General features: G+C 38.3%; 9 protein-coding genes across 9 annotated transcripts; 6 read left to right on the forward strand and 3 right to left on the reverse strand.

Annotated features, from left to right (window-relative positions):
• Nucleotides 1-227: 227 nt before the first annotated feature.
• MOT1 (DNA-binding ATPase) lies at nt 228-5,834 on the reverse strand (the record flags this gene model as incomplete). Its single annotated transcript, XM_033913793.1, has 1 exon — nt 228-5,834. One exon carries the CDS (start codon nt 5,832-5,834, stop codon nt 228-230), a length of 5,607 nt encoding a protein of 1,868 aa, XP_033769684.1.
• An 870-nt stretch (nt 5,835-6,704) lies between these two features.
• RPS9A (40S ribosomal protein uS4) lies at nt 6,705-7,789 on the forward strand (the record flags this gene model as incomplete). Its single annotated transcript, XM_033913794.1, has 2 exons — nt 6,705-6,711; nt 7,212-7,789. The coding sequence occupies 2 exons, from the start codon at nt 6,705-6,707 to the stop codon at nt 7,787-7,789; spliced, it is 585 nt and encodes a 194-aa protein (XP_033769685.1).
• A 597-nt stretch (nt 7,790-8,386) lies between these two features.
• RPL21B (60S ribosomal protein eL21) lies at nt 8,387-9,291 on the forward strand (the record flags this gene model as incomplete). Its single annotated transcript, XM_033913795.1, has 2 exons — nt 8,387-8,397; nt 8,820-9,291. The coding sequence occupies 2 exons, from the start codon at nt 8,387-8,389 to the stop codon at nt 9,289-9,291; spliced, it is 483 nt and encodes a 160-aa protein (XP_033769686.1).
• Nucleotides 9,292-9,753: 462 nt separating this feature from the next.
• ATP4 (F1F0 ATP synthase subunit 4) lies at nt 9,754-10,488 on the reverse strand (the record flags this gene model as incomplete). Its single annotated transcript, XM_033913796.1, has 1 exon — nt 9,754-10,488. One exon carries the CDS (start codon nt 10,486-10,488, stop codon nt 9,754-9,756), a length of 735 nt encoding a protein of 244 aa, XP_033769687.1.
• A 655-nt stretch (nt 10,489-11,143) lies between these two features.
• On the reverse strand, nt 11,144-11,914 carry SPAR_P01910 (uncharacterized protein; the record flags this gene model as incomplete). Its single annotated transcript, XM_033913797.1, has 1 exon — nt 11,144-11,914. One exon carries the CDS (start codon nt 11,912-11,914, stop codon nt 11,144-11,146), a length of 771 nt encoding a protein of 256 aa, XP_033769688.1.
• A 319-nt stretch (nt 11,915-12,233) lies between these two features.
• On the forward strand, nt 12,234-13,079 carry GPI2 (phosphatidylinositol N-acetylglucosaminyltransferase; the record flags this gene model as incomplete). The annotated part of the gene is made up of 1 exon (XM_033913798.1): nt 12,234-13,079. The coding sequence occupies one exon, from the start codon at nt 12,234-12,236 to the stop codon at nt 13,077-13,079; it is 846 nt and encodes a 281-aa protein (XP_033769689.1).
• Nucleotides 13,080-14,627: 1,548 nt separating this feature from the next.
• Nucleotides 14,628-17,162, forward strand: GCR1 (transcription regulator GCR1; the record flags this gene model as incomplete). The annotated part of the gene is made up of 1 exon (XM_033913799.1): nt 14,628-17,162. One exon carries the CDS (start codon nt 14,628-14,630, stop codon nt 17,160-17,162), a length of 2,535 nt encoding a protein of 844 aa, XP_033769690.1.
• A 389-nt stretch (nt 17,163-17,551) lies between these two features.
• YTA6 (putative AAA family ATPase YTA6) lies at nt 17,552-19,819 on the forward strand (the record flags this gene model as incomplete). The annotated part of the gene is made up of 1 exon (XM_033913800.1): nt 17,552-19,819. One exon carries the CDS (start codon nt 17,552-17,554, stop codon nt 19,817-19,819), a length of 2,268 nt encoding a protein of 755 aa, XP_033769691.1.
• Nucleotides 19,820-20,296: 477 nt separating this feature from the next.
• UBP16 (putative ubiquitin-specific protease UBP16) lies at nt 20,297-21,796 on the forward strand (the record flags this gene model as incomplete). Its single annotated transcript, XM_033913801.1, has 1 exon — nt 20,297-21,796. One exon carries the CDS (start codon nt 20,297-20,299, stop codon nt 21,794-21,796), a length of 1,500 nt encoding a protein of 499 aa, XP_033769692.1.
• Between the last annotated feature and the right edge of the window lie 2 nt (nt 21,797-21,798).

Consider the following 21,798-nt stretch of genomic DNA (forward strand, 5'->3'; position numbering starts at 1 on the left):
CAATAACCTAAATAACAAGGAAAGCCTGTGAAATACTCATACAACTGTCCAATGGCAAATTTCAGGAAGAGAATTTGAAAACATTACTAATCCTAAATTAAATATACCCATAAATTCTATAAGACTCCGTTAATATACCGTATTATATTACAAGTTGATAATATATAAATGCGTTAAATAAAACAAAAATGACCCTGTATACGTGTCATTCCAATGCAAAAATTTGTTTATCGTAAAGTTTTGATGAAGGTGTCCAAATTATACTCCTCCTCGTATTGAGATGGGTCCCACAGCTCCTTCAATTCGCCAAGAGCCTCTTTGGCCTTACCAGTTAAGCCAGTTTCGTTAGCGATATCTTCCATGCCCTTGGCCGTTTGTGAATCGCTATTGTTCTTTTCGTCTTTGTCTTGCGAAGTGACGTTGTCGGGGTCGAAAAGGTCAAGCAACTGGTGTGTATCCATGGATGCTAATCCACTATTTTGCTGGTTGACAACGGTAGAAGCGATGTTCATTTTGAATTTCTGCAGTCCCATAATTTTTTCTTCAAGCGTGCCTTTGGTAATAATTCTGTACACGTTAACAACCTTTTTCTGACCAATTCTATGGGCTCTGTCCATTGCTTGTAGATCATTCATTGGATTCCAGTCATGCTCTACAAAAATAACGGTGTCCGCACCAGTTAAATTCAGGCCCAGTCCTCCGACTTTGGTGGTTAACAATAAGCAATCTATAGAGGGATCTTCGTTAAATTTTCGGACGACTTTTTGTCTGTCTCTTGGGTCGACGCTTCCATCTAGCCTCATATATGTTACAGAGGGCATATACTTTTTAAACAAGTCATTTTCGACCATGTCCAGCATATCTTTTAGTTGACAGAATATTAAGGCCCTGTGTTGTGATATGACGTTTTGTATAGGAAAACTTTGATCTTGGCTTGCTTTTTTGTCAATGTCTTCTTCACCTATACCACATTCGAAGAGTAATGTTCTTAGTGCGCTCAATTTTGGAGCATTGATGATATCATGTAAATCTAGACCAGTTTGCTTTAAATAGTCTTGAACTTGTGCTAATTGCGGATGATTTGGTGAAAGAACCAAAGCTGGATGATTACACAATTTTCTCATGTATTGCAAAGCTTGGAAGATATGTTGTTTACCATCAGCAATCTCAGGATTTTCAATATCTTTTTCAACCACATTTTTTTGTTTTTTAGCAAAATCCATGTATAGCTGTTTTTGTAAATCACCCAATTCACAGTAGTAGTCCTGAATAATTTTAGGGGGTAAGTCAGACAAGACATCTTCCTTCAATCTTCTCAGCATGAAAGGTAGAACTTGTTTATGCAGTGCTTCCAAAGCTAGCACACCTGCTTCTTGTTCCTTAGATGATGTTTTGCTATTTCTTGACGCGGCAATTGGCTTTGCGAACCTTTCCTGGAACATCTTTTCCGTTCCTAAAAATCCCGGCATCAAGAAGTCAAACAAAGACCACAACTCCAAGACGTTATTTTGGATGGGAGTTCCAGTTAAAATCAATCTATGATTTGCAGTGATTTCTTTAACAGCTTTAGCAAGTTTTGATTGAGAATTTTTGATTATATGTCCTTCGTCTAAAACACAATAGTTATATTCAGTTTTGTTTAGAACCGCGAGATCATTCCTAGCTACATCATATGATGTTACAATAATATCGGCACCTTCTAACTGTGGTCTCAAACTCGACCTGACAGTTGGGCCACCAGCATAAACAACGACCTTTAAAAAGGGAGCATACTGGTCAAATTCGTTTTCCCAATGACCAGTCAAGGATGGGGGACATATTATGAGAGATGGTAAGGCTCTGCTTTCAACAGAATGCGTTTTTTCGTAATCTTCCTTTCTTAAATATTGGTCACTTGCGATAATGCAGATTGTTTGTAATGTTTTACCTAAACCCATATCGTCACATAATATTCCATGCAGATGATACTTGTTTAGGAACGCCAACCAGTTAACACCGTCTTGCTGATATTTTCTCAAAGTCGCTTTGATAGCAATGGGCAATTTGAATGGTTTAGCTTTAGAAGGATCCATCATTTGCTGAATAAAATCACGCTCCCTCTCTCTGCTAGCCACTAGTTCTTCTGGCAGCCCTTTTGGATCGGCGATACCAGCTTCTAGAGGAACCAATTTGATGATTGAAGCAAATGTTGTTGTGGCTAGATTTCTCACATCTTCGTTCGAATCACTCATGCGACCCAAAAGTGGAACTATCAGGAAAATAACATAAGGCAGAACATCAGTTTCCATGGAAAGCGATAAATGATAAATAAGCTCCGTGGACCCTTGACGATCAGATAGAGAACCAGCGCTATTCATTAAAGGCAAGATCTCGCGTATAGTGTAAGCCATTACCTCCACAGAGGAAATTTTAGCCAGATCGGCAAACGTTCTTGCAGCTGAATAACGGAAAACAGATAAGCTCGATCTTAAGAATGTTAATAAAACGGGGAAACGGGTGAAAACCTCACCAGAACGTAACGAAGCAGACATAAATGGAAACAAAGCTCTTAATACGCCGAAAGAGTCCACTATTTTTTGACCTTGCTCGTTGTCAATTTTACTTGTTTCTACATCTTCATGACTAAATAATGAATCGAATAGAATTAATTTTAGCTGAGGTAGTTCCTGTAATATGGAAGGCCCAAGAACTTCAAACAGTGTTTTCAATGTAATCAACCCACCTTTCCTTTTTAGTTGAGCCTCTTCTGACATTTTTGCCAGATTGATATCGTCTTGAGCGGCAATTGAATTAGATTCTTTTATTAACGTCAATATTTTTTCTTTATATTCTGCATTTACGGAGAAATCAGGAACTTCTGAAGTATCTACGCATAAAAATCCGCAAAGATTTTTGACGATCTTACCAGAAACATTAATTTTATCACTTTCTAATAGTTGTTGAATCAAATGTACGACAGACTCTCCGGCCATCGTTTGCAACTTTTCATTTCTTTCTTCTTTGACGCTATCCATTAGTGACCTGATAATGGGGTTTAACTTTGGAGGGAGACCATCAAACAACAAGATAGATGATGCGTAGTTGGCCAGAATACTGCCCGTGCGAAGTTTGGCCGATTCTTTGGCTGAATTGATTGCCATTAGTACACGATGCTTAGAATCTTCTAATGGTTTCTTTGCCAACAACTTGTAAGAGTTGTTCATAGATTTAAACATTTTATCATAGTATTCACCGTACACTTTTTCTGCGGTTTCTACACCAAATGCGTGTGGGCCAGCTTCTGTTTCACCTTGAACCACAATTGCCACGTTGGGCAGTTTGTACTGAGGTAACATACCTACATCTACAAATGTAGCCAGTAAGCTTTGGCATTGAGTCCGTAGGGCTTTTAAACTTGGAACTAGCTCCCTGAAAACAGGAAATTCGTCACGATTTAGTAATTGTTTATTCATCACAGGGCTGAATATTTCTGATACAAAGGAAGGTAATTTTTCTCCTTTAGGATGCTTTTGTAACCAAGAGGAACAAAACTGTGAGACAATGATACCTGCCAGCATACGCGGAGTTGAGAATGGTAGCTCTAAACAACGAACCAAAACGTTTGCAAAGAAGGATTGAAGTGTGGAGTCTTGAAACATTGATAATGTCAAAGCAAACGCCTTTGCTCCCATTATTCTAGTGTTGAGTATTACGTCCAATCCAAGCAAAGTGATATCTCCAGCAATCATAGGCGCATCTATATTGATGTGTTCATTGTTTTTTGGTATTGGAATGTCTGAATCCGTTGTGGTTTCAGAAATAGAACGTTTCTTTTCTGGATGTAATTGATAGTGTTGGGAAGGTTTCAAAATGTATTGTGATTCCATGGCATAATTTTTTCCCTTTTCCCCTACTGGAGTATTTAGGAGATGTAGTATTGGCTGTAAATGTTTACTGAAAACATGATCTAAAGTTTTTTCGGTATGCTTGACTTTATAGTGCTCTAATAACGCGGCATAAACATTGAACGACAGCTGTAGTAGTTCCGGGTTTTGCTCCAGTATAATATTCTGAAAAACTAGACGGAATACTTTGCCATTTAACCAATTTTTGGTGGAGTCATCTTTTATTGATAAAAATGCAATTAGTAGATTCAAAACGGCTTTCCTTACTGAAGATATTGAATGGCGTAAAAAGGGGTACAATTTCGGTACCAACGACTTGAATGACCACTCTGAAGGATGTTCCAGAGCTTTATTCTTCAAAATGTCTAGCACTTCTTGATGGTCGCACAGCTTTGCCAACAGATCCATGATAGAACCTACGCTTGAAGATATATCATCATCTAAACGGGCCAGTAATGACCATATCGTGGTTACCAGGATCTCAATGGTAGAGCTGTTTAGTTTCACAAACTCGCCAGTTATTGGGGTTAAAATTGAGGCTGCTACGCTTTGAACGTCATCATCGCTTTGATTTAAACCATATAGTACTATTCGGACAACGTTTTCTAAAAGGCCATGGGAAAACAAGAAGTCAGTTTTTATGCTAACAAAGTAACGAATCCCTAAAAGCCCCCCGTGCGTAGCTTCCCATATTTTGTTTGGCAGGCCTGTCTGCAGTGGGTCTTGTAAAACCAATTGTTCTAAACAATTAAAGATTTTTATTGATAAGGTGCTGTCCAGGTGAATTAATAACGCAGCTAGAGTTTGAGCAACTGACTCTCGTACGGGAGCCACAACTGTATCATAAACATAATCACCAAATCTATCTAATGCAAATACTGTAAGTAGACGCGATGCCAAGTCTTCTAAACTTTTAGAATTTCTTAGGTTGTTTTCCTCTCTGGTTTTCCCCTTAACCCTGCTAACCCCGTGGGCATGTTTTTTTACCAACTCTCGAAGACCTAATGCAGCCCCATGCCTTATTTCCCAATTTTCGCTCATAAGGTTATCTAAAAGTAGTTCATAAATGCCTTGAAATTGCCAAACTAGACCAGCAACAATTTCATGTTGTTCCAATAAGGGCCTTACTGTGGATTCTATCATCAATTTGCTTTCATCGGCTTGTTCAGTGATCTCTAACTTGGGATTTAGTTGATTACTGGCGGGAGAGGTGGCTAAAGACGCAGCAGTAGAGTTGGTCATGTTTTTTTCATTTAGTAAAGTCTTGGAAACTGAACTTTCCGTTATATCCACAGGATGTTTGGGAGTATTCTTGGCACTCATTTTCTTTTTTCGCCTTGCCATAGCAAGCATTCTTGCCGATTTCTTATTAGCATTACTCTTATTTTCATTCGCCTTATCGGACGCATTAAGCATAGGTGTTTCTTGCTTTATATCGTCAGTTTTGGCTTGTTTCCTTATATTATCGTCTGCTCTGCCAAGAACATTGTAATCATTCATACTCGATGCCAGGAGCACTTTGCCCGACTTTAGAATCTCGTTCAATTTCCAATCAGACAAGCAATTAAGATGCTGATCCTCTTGTAGAAGATTCAACCGATCGTTCTGAGTAGCCTCCTCCAATTTTATTTCCATTTCATGTTCCAACTTCACCTGAGCGTTATTTAAAGGAGAGCCTTCATTTGCACCACCTATCAAATCATATTCATTCGGGTCCCAAGAAGGAGCATGAGTAACTATGCCACCTACCGCTCTTGCCGCAGTAACACGCGTTTCCCATTTCTTGACTAGTAAAAATGGATAAACTCTGGACAACAATGAAAGAATGTCTTCGGGGTGCTGTTTGGCCAAGTCACCCATTTGATCGGCGGCCATATTCCGGACTACTTGGGTGGAACCGGTCTCTATTAATATTACCTGCCGATCCAGCCTCGAAACTCGTGACGTCATTTGAGGTGCTGTGTGTAATTTGGTACTTTCTGTTCGTTGATATTGGAAATACGATTGTTTCTTATATTTTATGTTCTGAAGGGCTCTAAAAGCAAATCAAAATAACCGCCGAACTATGTGTTCAGAGCTTTAATAGTAGAATAGTGGTTATTTTCTAGGCCGCAATAGAAAAGGGCGCGCAAACCGCTGAGGGAACGGAATTGGTGGAAATCATAAGCTTTTATATCAAGTGCACCGGCCGGCGAGTGGGACGTGTTTTTTTACTTTTGGGTTTTTGCGATGAGGCGGTAGACGCGTTGTCTTTGCGCCTGGGGCCCGCCGCCCAATGTGCGGGTAGCGTGCCCTGCAGTGCTGCAATCGCGCACTTGCCTTATAACGTCAATTATTGATCAAGGCCACATGCAAAATAAGAAAGGGGCGACTTGATATTTGTGGGTAATTGTACGCTCAAAAGAGGTGGCTACGGTTACAGGCTTAAACTTTTCCAGCCCATAGCTATCAACAAGCCTGTATATATAGGAGTCAGAAAAAGATCAGTCAATTCAGCACTAAAAACATGAAGGGATGGTTGCATTCTTCAAATACCAGGTGAAATGTGTCTTGCCTACACCGTCTAAAAATGTCCTGCTTCACCCATACATCACATTTTTTTGAATTTTTTTTTTCTATTTTTTTTTTGTTTTTTTTTTTTTTCATTTCGTTTTCCTGATCGGACGCGATAGCAAATTTTTCATCGTGAGATTATTCTTAAAAAGGCCAGTTCGTTTTCAATTGCAGTAAAAACCTATTTTATGTTATGTGAATACTTTCTTTTAAATAAGGAAAACAAAAACAAATCAACACGATAATAGAAACACAAAAGTATCCAACATGCCAAGTACGTTGTTAATCTTTTCCTTTTAAGAGGAAAATAATTTTTTACAAAGAAGTCATACTTGCTATGATTTTGAGGATCGGGTCCTCATAAATATTTTCAAGAGCCTTTGTTGTACTTTTCTTTTCTATTCATTCAATAATGAACGGTTCTTCATATAATACTTTTCTTTCGGAAATAAACCTTTGCACTGAACTCCCGACACTTCAGGTAAAGCATTCCGAAATCATTCAGCATTAGAGGACGGACATCTCTCCGTTTCCGATTATGTCTATTGTTGGTGATGAAAGTATTCAGGCTTAATACAAAGTGTATTAGGTCTGAGAAGTCATTCGTGAATTAAGCATGTTCCGTGGCGATCTGCGCGATGCTTTGGAAGATGAAAAGATGAAAATCCTCGACAATCGCTTTAATAATATTTATGTACTGATCTTGATCCTCGCTTTTTGTTCGAAAAAAGAGAGCGCTCACTAACAAACGATTGTAATTATCTTGTAAAACAGGAGCCCCAAGAACATATTCTAAGACTTACTCTACACCAAAGAGACCTTACGAATCTTCTCGTTTGGACGCTGAATTGAAATTAGCTGGTGAATTCGGTTTGAAGAACAAGAAAGAAATTTACAGAATTTCTTTCCAATTATCTAAGATCCGTCGTGCTGCCAGAGATTTGTTGACTAGAGACGAAAAGGACCCAAAGAGATTATTCGAAGGTAATGCTTTGATTAGAAGACTGGTTAGAGTCGGTGTTTTGTCCGAAGACAAGAAGAAGTTGGATTATGTTTTAGCCTTGAAGGTCGAAGATTTCTTGGAAAGAAGATTGCAAACTCAAGTCTACAAGTTGGGTTTGGCCAAGTCTGTCCACCACGCAAGAGTTTTGATCACCCAAAGACACATTGCTGTTGGTAAGCAAATCGTCAACATCCCATCTTTCATGGTTAGATTGGACTCTGAAAAGCACATTGACTTCGCTCCAACTTCTCCATTCGGTGGTGCTAGACCAGGTAGAGTTGCTAGAAGAAACGCTGCTAGAAAGGCTGAAGCTTCCGGTGAAGCTACTGAAGAAGCTGATGAAGAGTAATTATGCTGATTTTTTTATTTCTTGATCACGTGTGTTAAAATCACAATACTGGCATCCGATAGGGAGTTTATACTCATAGTAACTGTCGATTTTGTAAAATAGGACGAAGAACTTTTAATATACAAGCATTTCATAATAAGTAGAAAACGGAAAATAATAACATAAGAAAACAAATGCAAAAAATTGGTTGAATGCCTCTTTGTGACTAGGAGATGAGGTGACACATTATGCCCCAAATTATCGAGATAGTCGAAAGATAGCTCAGATGCATTTGATTGTACACTAGTAGTAATACTTTTTTTTCAAATCATTGAATGAAGTTTAACATCCGTACCTTTTTACCTCCAAACATTTCTCTTACTTTATCCTTTGAAAAACCAACAAGAGATTGTGCACGCCCGCAATCTACGCGTTAGTTTGAGCGCGCAATATCTGGATGAGTGAGGTAAGATCCATCCATACCTTAGCAGTTACGGTAGTAAGTAAGATCGACAATATTGAGTTAGAGACAAGAGGATTGATATATACGAAAGATTGATAACTCAAAGGAAGGTTTCGAAGCAAAGAAACTGAGACAGTCAAGGACATCAAGCAAAAATGGGTAAATCGTATGTCGATATAGCTTTAAAACGAACATATAACAGTTGAAACATATCAATTAAATCATTATACATCCCCAGCGAACACATAAGCACAATCGAGAATATTATCGATTTTGATAATGTCGTACTTCCAAACTGAACGAAAATGAGCGCACTTTTTCAAGAAACGCGGTGCAAAACATTGTTAATAAAAATGGGTTTTATTAGAATGATTAATGTTTGCGATATATTCACCTGAGGAGTATAAACAGAGCAAAGCCAATGGCAGTGATATGTTAGCAGGAAGATACTCGTATGAATTAGATTTTTTTTTTTGCTTTTGATATATGTTTGTTTGCCAGAACCAATACAATAATGTTTACTAACTGGAATTTAAATGTACAATTATTCTCCTGGATGATTGATCTATTAAAAAAATTACTAAACAGACATGGTTACAGATCTCGTACACGTTACATGTTCCAACGTGACTTCAGAAAGCATGGTGCCGTTCATATGTCCACCTACTTGAAGATCTACAAGGTTGGTGACATTGTCGACATCAAAGCCAATGGTTCTATCCAAAAGGGTATGCCACACAAGTTCTACCAAGGTAAGACTGGTGTTGTCTACAACGTTACTAAGTCTTCTGTTGGTGTTATCATCAACAAAATGGTCGGTAACAGATACTTGGAAAAGAGATTGAACTTGAGAGTTGAACACATCAAGCACTCTAAGTGTAGACAAGAATTTTTGGAAAGAGTTAAGGCCAATGCTGCTAAGCGTGCTGAAGCCAAGGCCCAAGGTGTTGCTGTCCAATTGAAGAGACAACCAGCTCAACCAAGAGAATCCCGTATTGTCTCTACTGAAGGTAACGTTCCTCAAACCTTAGCTCCAGTTCCATATGAAACCTTCATTTAATCTACCGCACCTGGTATATTTATTGAAGCTATCACATTCCTTTATATTGTATCCTTTACATAAGAATTGCGTATAGATAGATACTATAACAATTTACATGATATTATTTGATTAAGATACATTATCATCTTTTACACCGATGTATGGATATGTCCGCCAATATATGGATTTGGTTTTCGCCAAGAGTACTGTAGAAAAGGATATATGTAGCATCGTACGCACGTATTAAATCTACTACTTAAAAAATGTGTTAAGGATAAAGTGGATCTAAGAATATTTGTAGTATTTAAAACATCAATGTCTGTACAAGAAGATATATATAACCTGAGCACCCTTTTCTAGGTAATGCAATTCATCGTTATCAAACCGATCTCATAAGACGCCATTTTTTAATTTTTTGCCTTTCCGTATTGTTTTTCTTTTCTTTCTTTTTTTTTGTTCTTGTTGCAGCTACTGTTGTGATTACTTCAATTTGGAAAGCAATTGTTCAATTTCAGATATAGATTGTTGTAAAACTTTATCCTGGAATTTTGGATTTCCCAATTCTGACTGAACTTTAGCAATAACAGATTTTGCTAGTTGCCTTTGTTCCAATTGGCGTAAAGAAGCTTCATATCTAACCCATGAATCTAAGACCGCTTTTGCTTCATGAGCCAATTCCACCTTTTGTTTCAATTCAAAAGCTTCACTTTCAAGTTCAACAGTTTCCTTGGAAACATCAAACAAAACCTTTGTAGTTTCAGCAACATTTTGTAATTGAGAGACAGAGTCGATTCTATCCTTAACGGCTTCAACATGTTTGTTTCTCGAGGCATTTAAAACATCGGAGACTTTCTTCATTCTCGCATCAGCGAAATCCTTATATGCTGGGGCCAAGTATTTTGCAACTAAACCAGTGAAACCTAAGAAAGTCAGTAATAAAATACTTTCATCGTTGATAACGTACAATTCATTTGAAATCGCATAAATGACAGCAGCAGCAGAGGTTCCCAAAACCCCGGTTTTTGTCAAAATATTATTACCTGGAATAGCATTGATGATAGAGTTAGCTTTCGCTTTTGGATCTGTCTGTTTTTCTGGAGTGGAGGACATATAACGGGCTCCAATTACCATTGAAGGACGACGAACGCCTTGGCTAAATAATGTTTTAGAAACGGACCTTAACGCTAGGCCACGGACACCCAAACTCATGCTCATTTTGTTTCTTGCGTACGTAGAAGGTACTGAATGCTCGACAGTCTTTTAATAAGCTATATAATCCTTCCCAATACTGCATCTACCTGCCAACATAAACTGTTAGTTGTAATTATAATCCCTTGCTATTTTAATTATCCAAACTGTGATGAAGGTCCGAGTGCGCGGTGAAGAGAAAAAGCATCATGATTGGCTCAATATTATTGTGTATTACCCGGGCAATATAGTATGTTTCGGTATACCATCGATTGCTTAATGATAGCGGTTGTCATTGCAGTTATCGTGGATTATATTCATCTTTTATCTATCTACGTATGTGCTATTGTCGCGGTACATTTGTATTTCTGTGTAGTGAACTAATCTAATCAGGGATAGTTTCACATGTATGTGGAAAACCTGTTATTGTGTATAGTACTGCGCCGCGTTTGAAGAAAATTTCCATGCTTATAGCATGGAATATTCCTATCTTTACCGGACCATATCTCATCTGAGAGTTGTTGTTGCGTCACAGAACAGTTTGAGTTGTTCCTTACACAGGCATTTGTTTATGCTTTACTCTTAATTTTGACGGCGAAGCGCTTAGGACATACTGAGAGTAATCAAGAGGGTATTGTCGCATAGTAATTAGATCTCATATCAGCCCGCAATTTGTCCCTACCTATTGTAATTCCCTTATAGTATCCACTAGCTCTTGAATATACTTTCCTTCTTCAGGGTCAACCGTTGGTCCATTTGGATTTCTAACTGCGCTGCTACTGTGCATGTTGTTGCTGGTGGCTTCATCTCCAACGGATTTCCCTGTTGGTGATGGTGTTCTGGTCATCATGGCAGCAGCGGTTGCCACAGCTACTTCACGGCGTTGTTCTTCTTCTATTTTAGCATTACGATCTCTCAAAACTTGAAGTAGTTTACTATGTGCTTGCCTTAATTGCATCAGTTTGTTCTCGAATCCATGAGGGAATTGATCATACAACTCTGTTGCTTGTGCTTGTCTTTTAACGTCAGCCAGGGCATTTATCTCTCTCCATAAATAGTCTTGCCTGTCGACGATAGGTCGTACTTCCAGTCGGTTGTGTGTTTGCAGCGGTATATCCACACTATTTCTCCGAAATTTGCCAATTCCGTTATAACTAACACTATCAGTATCTATTGTGTCATTTCCCACTGTATTAGCACTTGAACGATTATAATAGTTATTAAATAAACTTCTCGTCGAAGGAATTTGGGAAGAGTAAGATGGCCTGAATCCACAATTTCTAATATAGGGATTTACATTTGGTATTGTTCTGGGAAGCTCATGCAGGCTGTCGTCACCATACCGTTCATCGTCCTCATTCGTGATTTGTCTTCGTACCGAACTCTTTTTTTGGAGGTCTTTCATGAAGATGTAAACTATAAATTTTTGGTTGGGTTTCTGAACGGCCGACATCAAATTACATGTCAACATAGCCCAGGCACCAGGTATCCTTGGCCATTGATTATTTTGATATGCCGAGCTTGAAACCACTTCGCGGCTAGCAAATTTGTGAGCTAAAAATGAAAATTTCAACTTTTCATTGCCTCTTCACTTTTGAATCAATCTTTTAAGGTAGAGGCACATTTTGAGTATTGTTGTTAAACGTTGTGAGATTTAATCGGAGGCTTTCAAACTTTCTGTTACAAATCCCTTATCCTCGCAATCTTCGCAATCTTCGCATGACTTCAAACAGGCCTCACAGATTACATTTGGTGTTTTTTCGATAGGTGTAATGAATAAGAGATCTCCTTGGAAGCGTCTACTATGGTTGGAACAGGAGTACCCAGACAACTATACAGATCCAAGTTTTATTGAACTGAGAGCAAGACAAAAGGCTGAGAGCACCAAGAAGTCTGATAGAAAATTGTCAGAAGCCGCTCGCTCTCAAATTAGGTTGGATTTTATAAGCTTCTACCAAACCTTATTGAACACCTCTTTCATTTACATCACTTTTACATATATTTATTATTATGGTTTTGATCCTATTCCGCCGACTATTTTTCTTTCATTCATAACATTGATTATATCAAGGACGAAAGTCGATCCTTTATTGTCCTCATTCATGAATGTCAAGTCTTCATTGATTATCACGTTTGCAATGTTGACTCTCTCTCCAGTCCTCAAGTCTCTTTCTAAGACAACTGCATCCGATTCCATATGGACGTTGTCCTTTTGGCTAACTCTATGGTACGTTTTTGTTATTTCGTCAACAAGGTCCAAGCATAAGCCCTCTAACCTTTCCACCAATATACTTGTTGCCCTTGTTGCCGTATTATCATCGAGGCTCTCAACCACAATCGACGTATTTTGTTTTCTTTTAATCTGTATTCAGTTGAATATCATTTTACCCACTTATTTATCGGTAACAAATAAGGTAGTACCAATAATTTCAAATGTTATTGTATACTCATTTTTGAATGTTGCTCTTGGCTGGATTTACATGCTGTTGATTTTCTTTGTTTCAGTGTTTTACATCACTGTTTTGCCTAAATGGTTCATTTACTGGAAAATCAATTACCATAAACGGGATAACGATCTGCTAAGTACATGGGATGCAAGAACGCCAATATTGGACTAGCGCGATCAAGAAAGTAAGTCCCCTTGAGTAGTGGAGGGTGGATACAGCTTCTACCTGCGAGGACTTCTGCTTGTCCCCTCCTCGACTTCACCGTATCTCGACATATATAGAATAACTGTAATAATAATTATCAAGAAACCTAACAGGCACAGGCCTCTTGCCACTATCAAAAGGCAGCTTGTTCAATTAAGTGTACTTCAGTACAAAGCTACTCACATAGCATCCCACAGCCTTAAAATTGCACATTCAGGAGATTTTTTCGAAATCATTGATGGGCCTTGTACCTTAAGTGGGACGCAATAAAAGAGAAAACTTCCCCTGGAACAGAACGCGACAATAAATCTGGCCAATAGGGTACACTTCGCAGCGTGTTAAACAAGCATTTCAGCGTATACCGCTCCTCATTTAAAGTCACTTGTTTCTCGGTTGCGGCGGCTTCCTGTTTTCTTCTTTTTGCCGCTTGGCAATGTGAAGAGATCACCCGGAGGAGAGACCTTTAAATAAGTGTTGAGGAGGGGAAAAGAGCGTAGTAACTCTCATAAATTTAACGAACAGCTTCTTCGCCCCCTTCGCAAGTTTCTGTTACCAATCATTGCATCTTATTTTTTTTCAATATATGCCAAAGTATCTTCAAAGAGGAATTACCGTCTCTCTTAGACCTTCTCATGCGTTCGGTTATGATGTAAACGGCTCCGACATGTCATTAATCTACTGAATTTCTGACACTTCCCCATGATTCATATCACTTACTACGTAATGGGCTATAAAAGATCCGTGCACCCGGCTTCCACAAATGTTGAATTTTCCGGAGCTTCGAACTTCTTGTTTCACGAATTAAAAGTATCCAACGTACAACCACCCAACTCATCTTCTAATGCAGAAGCTTCATCGGTAAACAAACCACAGTTAATAGCGGGAAAGTCGGCAAGTGACAAACGGCGGTTATATTTAATTGGCCTTCGATATATATTGAAAATGGTATGGTATGATCATAACACACATTCTGAAAATGTTATCTGGGAGATTTTCGATGGGTATGGAGTTTTCCTTGATTCTCACTTATTATCCCTTGTATTGTAATTGATCCTTCAGTAATATTTGCAGCCTTTCACAACTATCCTTTTTTTTATTACTTATTATTATTGAACCTCTTTTAGGAGTTGCCTGCTTATGCAATATAATTTGCTGACAAGTAGTAAATTAATAGCACAATATTAAGATTAAAAAAAGAAATCGGCCAAGAGCTTAATATATTATCTTACACACAAACCTTCTTCGACCTGCTTGATAAAGCCACATACCCTCTTCCTTTTCTATTAGAAGTAGAATAGTACAGAAATAGCAAAAAAGAAATAATTTCTTTAAAATAATATTGTGTGAGGTTCCAACTATGGATTATTAATAGAGTAACGCAAACTTAAAGGAAAGGAAGTGCTTTAAAATTGAGTATTTATAAGAACAATTTTTCCCTCAAAAAAGCACGTATATTTATAAAAGGAGGGGAATAGCTATCAATTGAGTGTTGTCTGCGTTTGTGCGTATAAGAGGATGAATTTTCTGACCCAGGCTATGTCAGAAACACTTCAAGGGTCAAATAATAGGATAAAACGTAATTTCAGGACACAAAGTGTGCCATCAACTTCCTATAATAATGGCAAAGAATCATATGGACCGAATACTAACCAATTAAATGTCCTACTTTCTCAATTGGAACAGCAAACAAGTGTTGATAGTACCAGCACGAGCTCAAACTTCTATTCCATTGCTCAATATATTCTACAGTCATATTTCAAGGTCAATGTAGATTCTCTAGACTCGCTTAAGTTGGTGGATTTGATAGTGGACCAAACTTACCCTGATTCCTTGACGCTGAGAAAGCTGAATGAAGGAGCAACGGGACAACCATACGATTATTTTAATACAGTTTCTCGTGATCCTGATATCTCCAAGTGTCCAATATTTGCATTGGCCATATTTTTCGTTATACGATGGAGCCATCCGAACCCTCCAATTTCAATTGAGAATTTCACTACAGTGCCGTTGCTAGATTCAAACTTTATTTCTTTAAATTCCAATCCATTACTATATATTCAAAATCAAAACCCAAACAGTAATTCAAGTGTTAAAGTTCTAAGGTCACAAACATTTGAACCTTCTAAAGAACTTATTGACTTAGTATTTCCATGGCTGTCTTATTTGAAGCAGGATATGCTTCTTATTGATAGAACAAATTACAAGCTTTATTCTCTCTGCGAATTATTCGAGTTTATGGGTAGGGTGGCCATTCAGGATCTCCGATATTTGAGTCAGCATCCCTTATTATTACCCAATATTGTAACATTCATTTCAAAATTTATACCTGAATTGTTCCAAAATGAGGAATTTAAAGGAATTGGCTCGATTAAAAATTTAAACAACGATACGCTGAACAACGTTACAGGAATAGAAAACCAATTTTTGAATCCAACTGCAGAGGAAGTGAGTCAAAAAGTTGATTCTTATTTCATGGAATTGTCGAAAAAATTAACAACAGAAAACATTAGATTAAGCCAAGAAATAACACAACTGAAGTCTGATATGAATTCCGTAGGCAATGTCTGTAATCAAATTTTGCAATTGCAGAGACAATTGCTTTCGGGAAATCAGGCAACCGGATCAAAGTCTGAAAATAGTGTATCTTCCACAGGTGGGGGGATACTAATACTGGATAAAAATAGTATCAACTCGAATGTACTGAGCAATTTAGTTCAGTCGATAGATCCGAATAACTCCAAACCCAATGGACAGCCCCAAGTACAACAAAGGGGTTCGAAAGGGCAGTCACAGGGACAGGGTCAAACTATTAATAGCCCTGCGCTAGCACCAATTAACATGTTTCCGAGCTTAAGTAATTCTATACAGCCGATGCTCGGCACCTTGGCTCCGCAACCGCAAGATATAGTACAGAAGAGAAAGCTACCGTTGCCAGGTTCCATAGCCTCGGCAGCAACAGGCAGCCCTTTTTCTCCATCACCTGTTGGTGAATCTCCCTATAACAAACGTTTTAAACTCGACGACAAGCCAACTCCGTCTCAGACAGCTCTTGATTCCTTACTTTCAAAATCAATTCCAAGTCCCAGACTACCCCTTTCAACGTTGGCTAACACGGCCGTTACTGAATCTTTTCGCTCGCCTCAGCAGTTTCAGCATTCCCCAGATTTCGTAGTTGGTGGTAGCTCAAGTTCAACAACGGATAATAACTCTAAGAAGGTAAATGAGGATTCACCATCATCTCCTTCAAAACTAGCCGAGCGACCACGTCTTCCAAACAACGACTCTACTACTAGCATGCCTGAAAGTCCTACAGAGGTAGCTGGTGATGATGTTGCTAGGGAAAAAGCGCCAGTGTCAAGTAAGTCGGAGCCAAATGATAACAGTCCAGAACTTAAAGTCCTTGAAAAAAATAGTAACAATGGTAATTCACCTGCTACGGATGCTAGGAAGCCAGTACCCATCTCTGCTATTCATAATTCTACTGAGGCCGCAAACCCAACTGGTACAGTTACAAAGATAGCTCCATCATTTCCACAAAGCTCCTCCAAATTTGAAATGATAAATAAAAAGGGTACGAAGACCGGGCCAAACGAGGCAATCAAGTATAAGTTGTCCAGAGAAAATAAAACAATATGGGACCTATATGCGGAGTGGTACATTGGTTTGAATGGTAAATCCTCAATAAAGAAATTGATTGAAAACTATGGCTGGCGAAGGTGGAAGGTTAGCGAAGATTCACATTTTTTTCCAACTAGAAGAATCATCATGGATTATATTGAAACGGAATGTGACCGTGGCATAAAACTCGGTAGGTTTACTAATCCCCAACAACCGAGGGAGGATATACGGAAAATTTTGGTAGGTGATCTAGAAAAGTTCAGGATAAATAACGGTCTGACTTTGAATTCCCTATCATTGTACTTCAGAAATTTAACGAAAAATAACAAGGAAATTTGCATTTTTGAGAACTTCAAAAATTGGAACGTTAGATCAATGACAGAAGAAGAGAAATTAAAGTACTGCAAAAGACAACATAATACACCATCCTAAGTTATTGAGGTTGTCCACAATAACGATTCCTTCAGTGGAATAACGAAGCGACGATAACGAGAACTTCCATTAGGTTATTTATTACCTTTATAGAAAAAGTATATATATGTATATGAATGTATGTGTGTACATACCTATGTGGATGTATGCCTATGTGGAAATTCCAAAACGTCTTTCCATTAATGATTAAATATATATTCGCATGACTGACTATATGGGTTATGGAAACTTAATTTCTTTGTCAAAGACCCTGGCGGATTCAGAAAAGCCGTTGAATAGATGGGCTATCGGAAATTTTTGAAGGATGAAAAAACATCAACCTTATTAGCAAAACAGGGAAGACCTTAGGTGAAGAAAAGTCCGAGGAAAGAATATAGAACTCTACGATAATGGCACATGAAAAGTTTAGTGTACCTGAGAACTTTACGTTGGCTCAGTCTTTGCAATTGCTTTACTCTGTCGTCAGAAATCAATATAAAAACCTAGCAGACCTAATAATCAATGGCAAAGGTAATAAGGACTCAGTATCCTATGGGAAAATCCATAAAAACCTAGATTCTTTACTAGTATATGTCAATGAAGGTCTACGAAAAATTGAAAAGACGTATACCTTAAAGAAAGGATTAGGAAATCTTGTAGTTGATCATCCTGAATTGAGGAGCGTCATTGAGGACTTCCAAATTCTCGGCCAGGATATAAGAATTGCACGTCGCAAAGCAGAAACGCTCATGACTGAAGGAAACGATAGTCCTTCTTTGTCATCATCCTCATCTGTTTTGGGTCTTGGAACGGGAAATGGTTTGCGTTTTCCTAAACTTTGGAAAATGGGCTCCAAAAGAGACAAATTGAAAGAAGCAGATGAAAAGGAGGCTAGAATTAATAAACAGGCTGATAATATCAGACGTGCAAGGAAGCTGGAAGAAGAGAAAAAGTTGGGAGCAAAACGTCAGTATGAGAGGGACTTAGAACTCCAAAGAGAAAAATTGATCGAGTTAAAGGTTAAAGAAAAGGTGGAATTTGAAGTGGCTCAAAAGTTGGAAGAGGAGAGAATCAAGAGAGAGGAAGAAGAACGAAAACATAGAGATCAAGCGGAAAAGAAACGTATATCGACCCTAAAGCATGATAGGAAGACAAACTACAAGTCAAGAGCTAGTCTCGATAATTTCTCCTCGAATAACAAATCTTCTGGAAAGATTGACAACTCCCTAATTAAAAGGAGGTCCCTTGACATTGTACGGACCCCAGATGAGAGAATACGAGCTCCAGTAAGGAAATCAATGGAGGCAGCAGAAATCGGTATGGCCGCTCAGTTAGCCTGGTCTCAATATCAAAACGGGGCAAATCATTCAAAAGCGAGTAACAACGGCTCACATTCTAATGAACTTCAAATACGTTATAAGCCTACTCAACCTTTAAAAAAAAGGTATGACTACAAAAAGCCAACGGTCAATCGACCGATTATAAAATCACCTACTCTCAATAGGCAAAGCAGCAAGTCTTCACGGAATCTACCCACGAATACCAAGCTGAAAGCGAGCAAAGCCAACAACAACAACAAAGTTTCCCGTAGGAATGAGCATAATTTGGAGCCTACCTCCCCAATACTCGTTTCTGCGACAGCGACACCTGCTGAATCCAAAACCACACGTTCCAGAAGCGGTACACCTGATAAGGAAAGCTCTGTTAGTCCATCTACCGACTATAGAAAGGAGGATATATTGAAATCGGTGCAGGGAGTAGATCCAAACGCTTGCGAACAGATATTTAATGAGATCCTTGTAACGGATGAAAAAGTTTACTGGGATGATATCGCAGGCTTAAGGAATGCAAAGAATTCTTTGAAAGAAGCAGTGGTTTACCCATTTTTGCGGCCTGATTTATTCAAAGGGTTAAGAGAACCCGTCAGAGGTATGCTTTTATTTGGCCCACCAGGTACAGGTAAGACAATGATTGCTAAGGCGGTCGCAACAGAGTCTAATTCCACATTTTTCAGTGTGAGTGCATCCTCTTTGCTATCGAAATATCTTGGTGAATCTGAGAAGCTAATTAGAGCATTGTTTTACATGGCCAAAAAATTGTCACCCTCTATTATTTTCATAGATGAAATCGACTCTATGTTGACTGCTCGCTCTGACAATGAAAATGAGTCCTCGAGGAGAATTAAAACAGAACTGCTTATTCAGTGGTCCTCCTTATCTGCTGCTACTGCGCAATCTGAAGACCGAAACAATATGCTTGACAGCAGAGTGCTTGTCTTAGGAGCTACGAATTTACCATGGGCAATTGATGATGCAGCAAGAAGACGATTTTCACGGAAACTATATATTCCCCTACCTGATTATGAAACTAGACTATATCATTTAAAGAGATTAATGGCGAAGCAGAAAAATAGCTTGCAAGATTTGGACTATGAATTAATAACGGAAATGACAGAGGGGTTTTCTGGTTCTGATCTTACATCATTAGCCAAAGAAGCAGCAATGGAACCTATTAGGGATTTAGGAGATAAGTTAATGTTTGCGGATTTCGATAAGATCAGAGGAATTGACATAAAAGATTTTCAAAATTCCCTATTGACAATAAAAAAGAGTGTGTCGCCAGAATCTCTACAAAAATATGAGGAGTGGTCTAGTAAATTTGGTAGTACTGGTGCCTGAACGACGTAGAGTGTCTTGATAGAAAAGAAAGGCATGACAAATAGTAACTTTTTTTAACGTCCTGCTGGTGGTCAAATTTTGTTACATGTGTATCTTCTATGTATTATCAAACATAAAAACTAACCGCAATTCTGTTATATCTTGAAATTTTTCTTTCTTATTTACAATTAGTTTTCTTATGGCATTATTTTGAAAAGTTTTCTCAATTTCTTTCTCTTAAAATAGACTTGAAAAATATGAAAATCAGATCAATGTACTTGAGTTCAAATAAAAAATAAGGGTAGCAACAAAACTCGGTTAAGCTAGATTCTTCAATCTCAATTTACATACACATTTGAGTTGATGGAAAAATAAAGACCCGGTTATCAAGCACTTGACCGTTAGCGTTATAATTACCAACAACTAATAGGACTTTCTCCTTTGGCCCAAACAGTGTATGCAGTGTATGCAGTGTACAGCAGTTACCACAACCACAGTATGTCTTGGATAAAAAACGCTACAAACTTTCCCACCTCGTTGATTAAAAAACTTTCATGTGGGTTGTTACTTGCTGTTTCTCTATATGCCATTGCACCCAGTCTAAGTGTCCTAGTATTTAGAGATTCTGAGCAGAGGATCAGAAAATATACGACGGTGGGCTTAATTAATCGTGGAAATGATTGCTTCATAACGTCATCTCTTCAAGGCCTGGCCGGAATACCTCGATTTGTAGAATATTTGAGGCAAATAAAATCGATTCTCCAAGAATTAGAATCCAAGCCATCAAGAAATGCAAAGGGGGACAATCTCACAGCTGGTAACTTTCCAAGCCGCAGTGGGCTTGAAAACTCACCTGATTCACTTGCCCCTCTACATGAAAGTCTTACCAGTTTAATTTTTGATCTGGTATCCGTGAAAGGAAGTAGGACGTCAATTTCCCCAAAAATAGTGATAAACACGTTGGAGTCTATCTTCAAGTCAAGGATGTCATCCAACCAAAATGATGCACATGAATTCACGCTAATATTACTGCAAACTCTGCAAGAAGAGCGCTCAAAATTGGTCGACTACACTAAAAATATGTGCGATTTAAATATGCCAAACTTTCCATTTGAGGGCGAAACCTCCAAATTTCTAGTGTGCCTTAAATGCAAGGGATCATCAAAACGGTCATATCAGCAGACTTTTATTCGTGAGTTGTCCGTACCACAACAAACATCAGAGAAACTGTTCAATATTTTGGCCAACGATGAAACAGAAATTATAGAGGACTATTCATGTTTGATCTGTCAAATAAGAGCCATCTTAAGCCATGAAGAATATAGAAACTTCAAGGATTGTACCCCGGATGAAATGTTAATTTTGGACACATTAAGAGATTATGCGACTAAGGCCCCAATTAATAAAGATTTACCATTCGAAATAGAACAATACGTCAAGCGTTACTCGAAGAACAATTTGCACGTATCTAATATAAAGGGAAAGGTGATAAAAAAGGATATAATAGTACAACTACCGGATATTCTGATAGTTCACTTATCAAGATCCACATTTAATGGTATTACATACTCTAGAAATCCCTGTAACGTTAAATTTGGAGAAAGAATAGAACTTATCGAATATACATCATCTGAGGGTGGAACAATAACAGAAAACAGACAAATCAAATATAATCTGAAAAGTGTTGTGAAGCACACCGGTTCTCATTCGCGTGGGCACTATGTATGCTATAGGCATAAGACCGATATTCGTTTGGGCACGGAGGATGAATATTCCCTCCAAAGCGGGTCAGTTATTGCCAATGAAGAAGTTAACACCAGGAACCACGATCAAAACACTGCACACAAACTCAGCAGAAAAAGCAGGTGCAAGAAAGTCGAGAACGCCTTGCAGTATCCTTATTGGCAAATATCTGATACAACTATAAAAGAAAGCACCACTTCAACTGTCTTAAATCAACAGAAGTATGCTTACATGCTATACTACGAACGTAAATAAAT

Source organism: Saccharomyces paradoxus, chromosome XVI (assembly GCF_002079055.1).
Source record: "Saccharomyces paradoxus chromosome XVI, complete sequence".
In the NCBI taxonomy this organism is placed as follows: Eukaryota; Fungi; Ascomycota; class Saccharomycetes; order Saccharomycetales; family Saccharomycetaceae; genus Saccharomyces; species Saccharomyces paradoxus.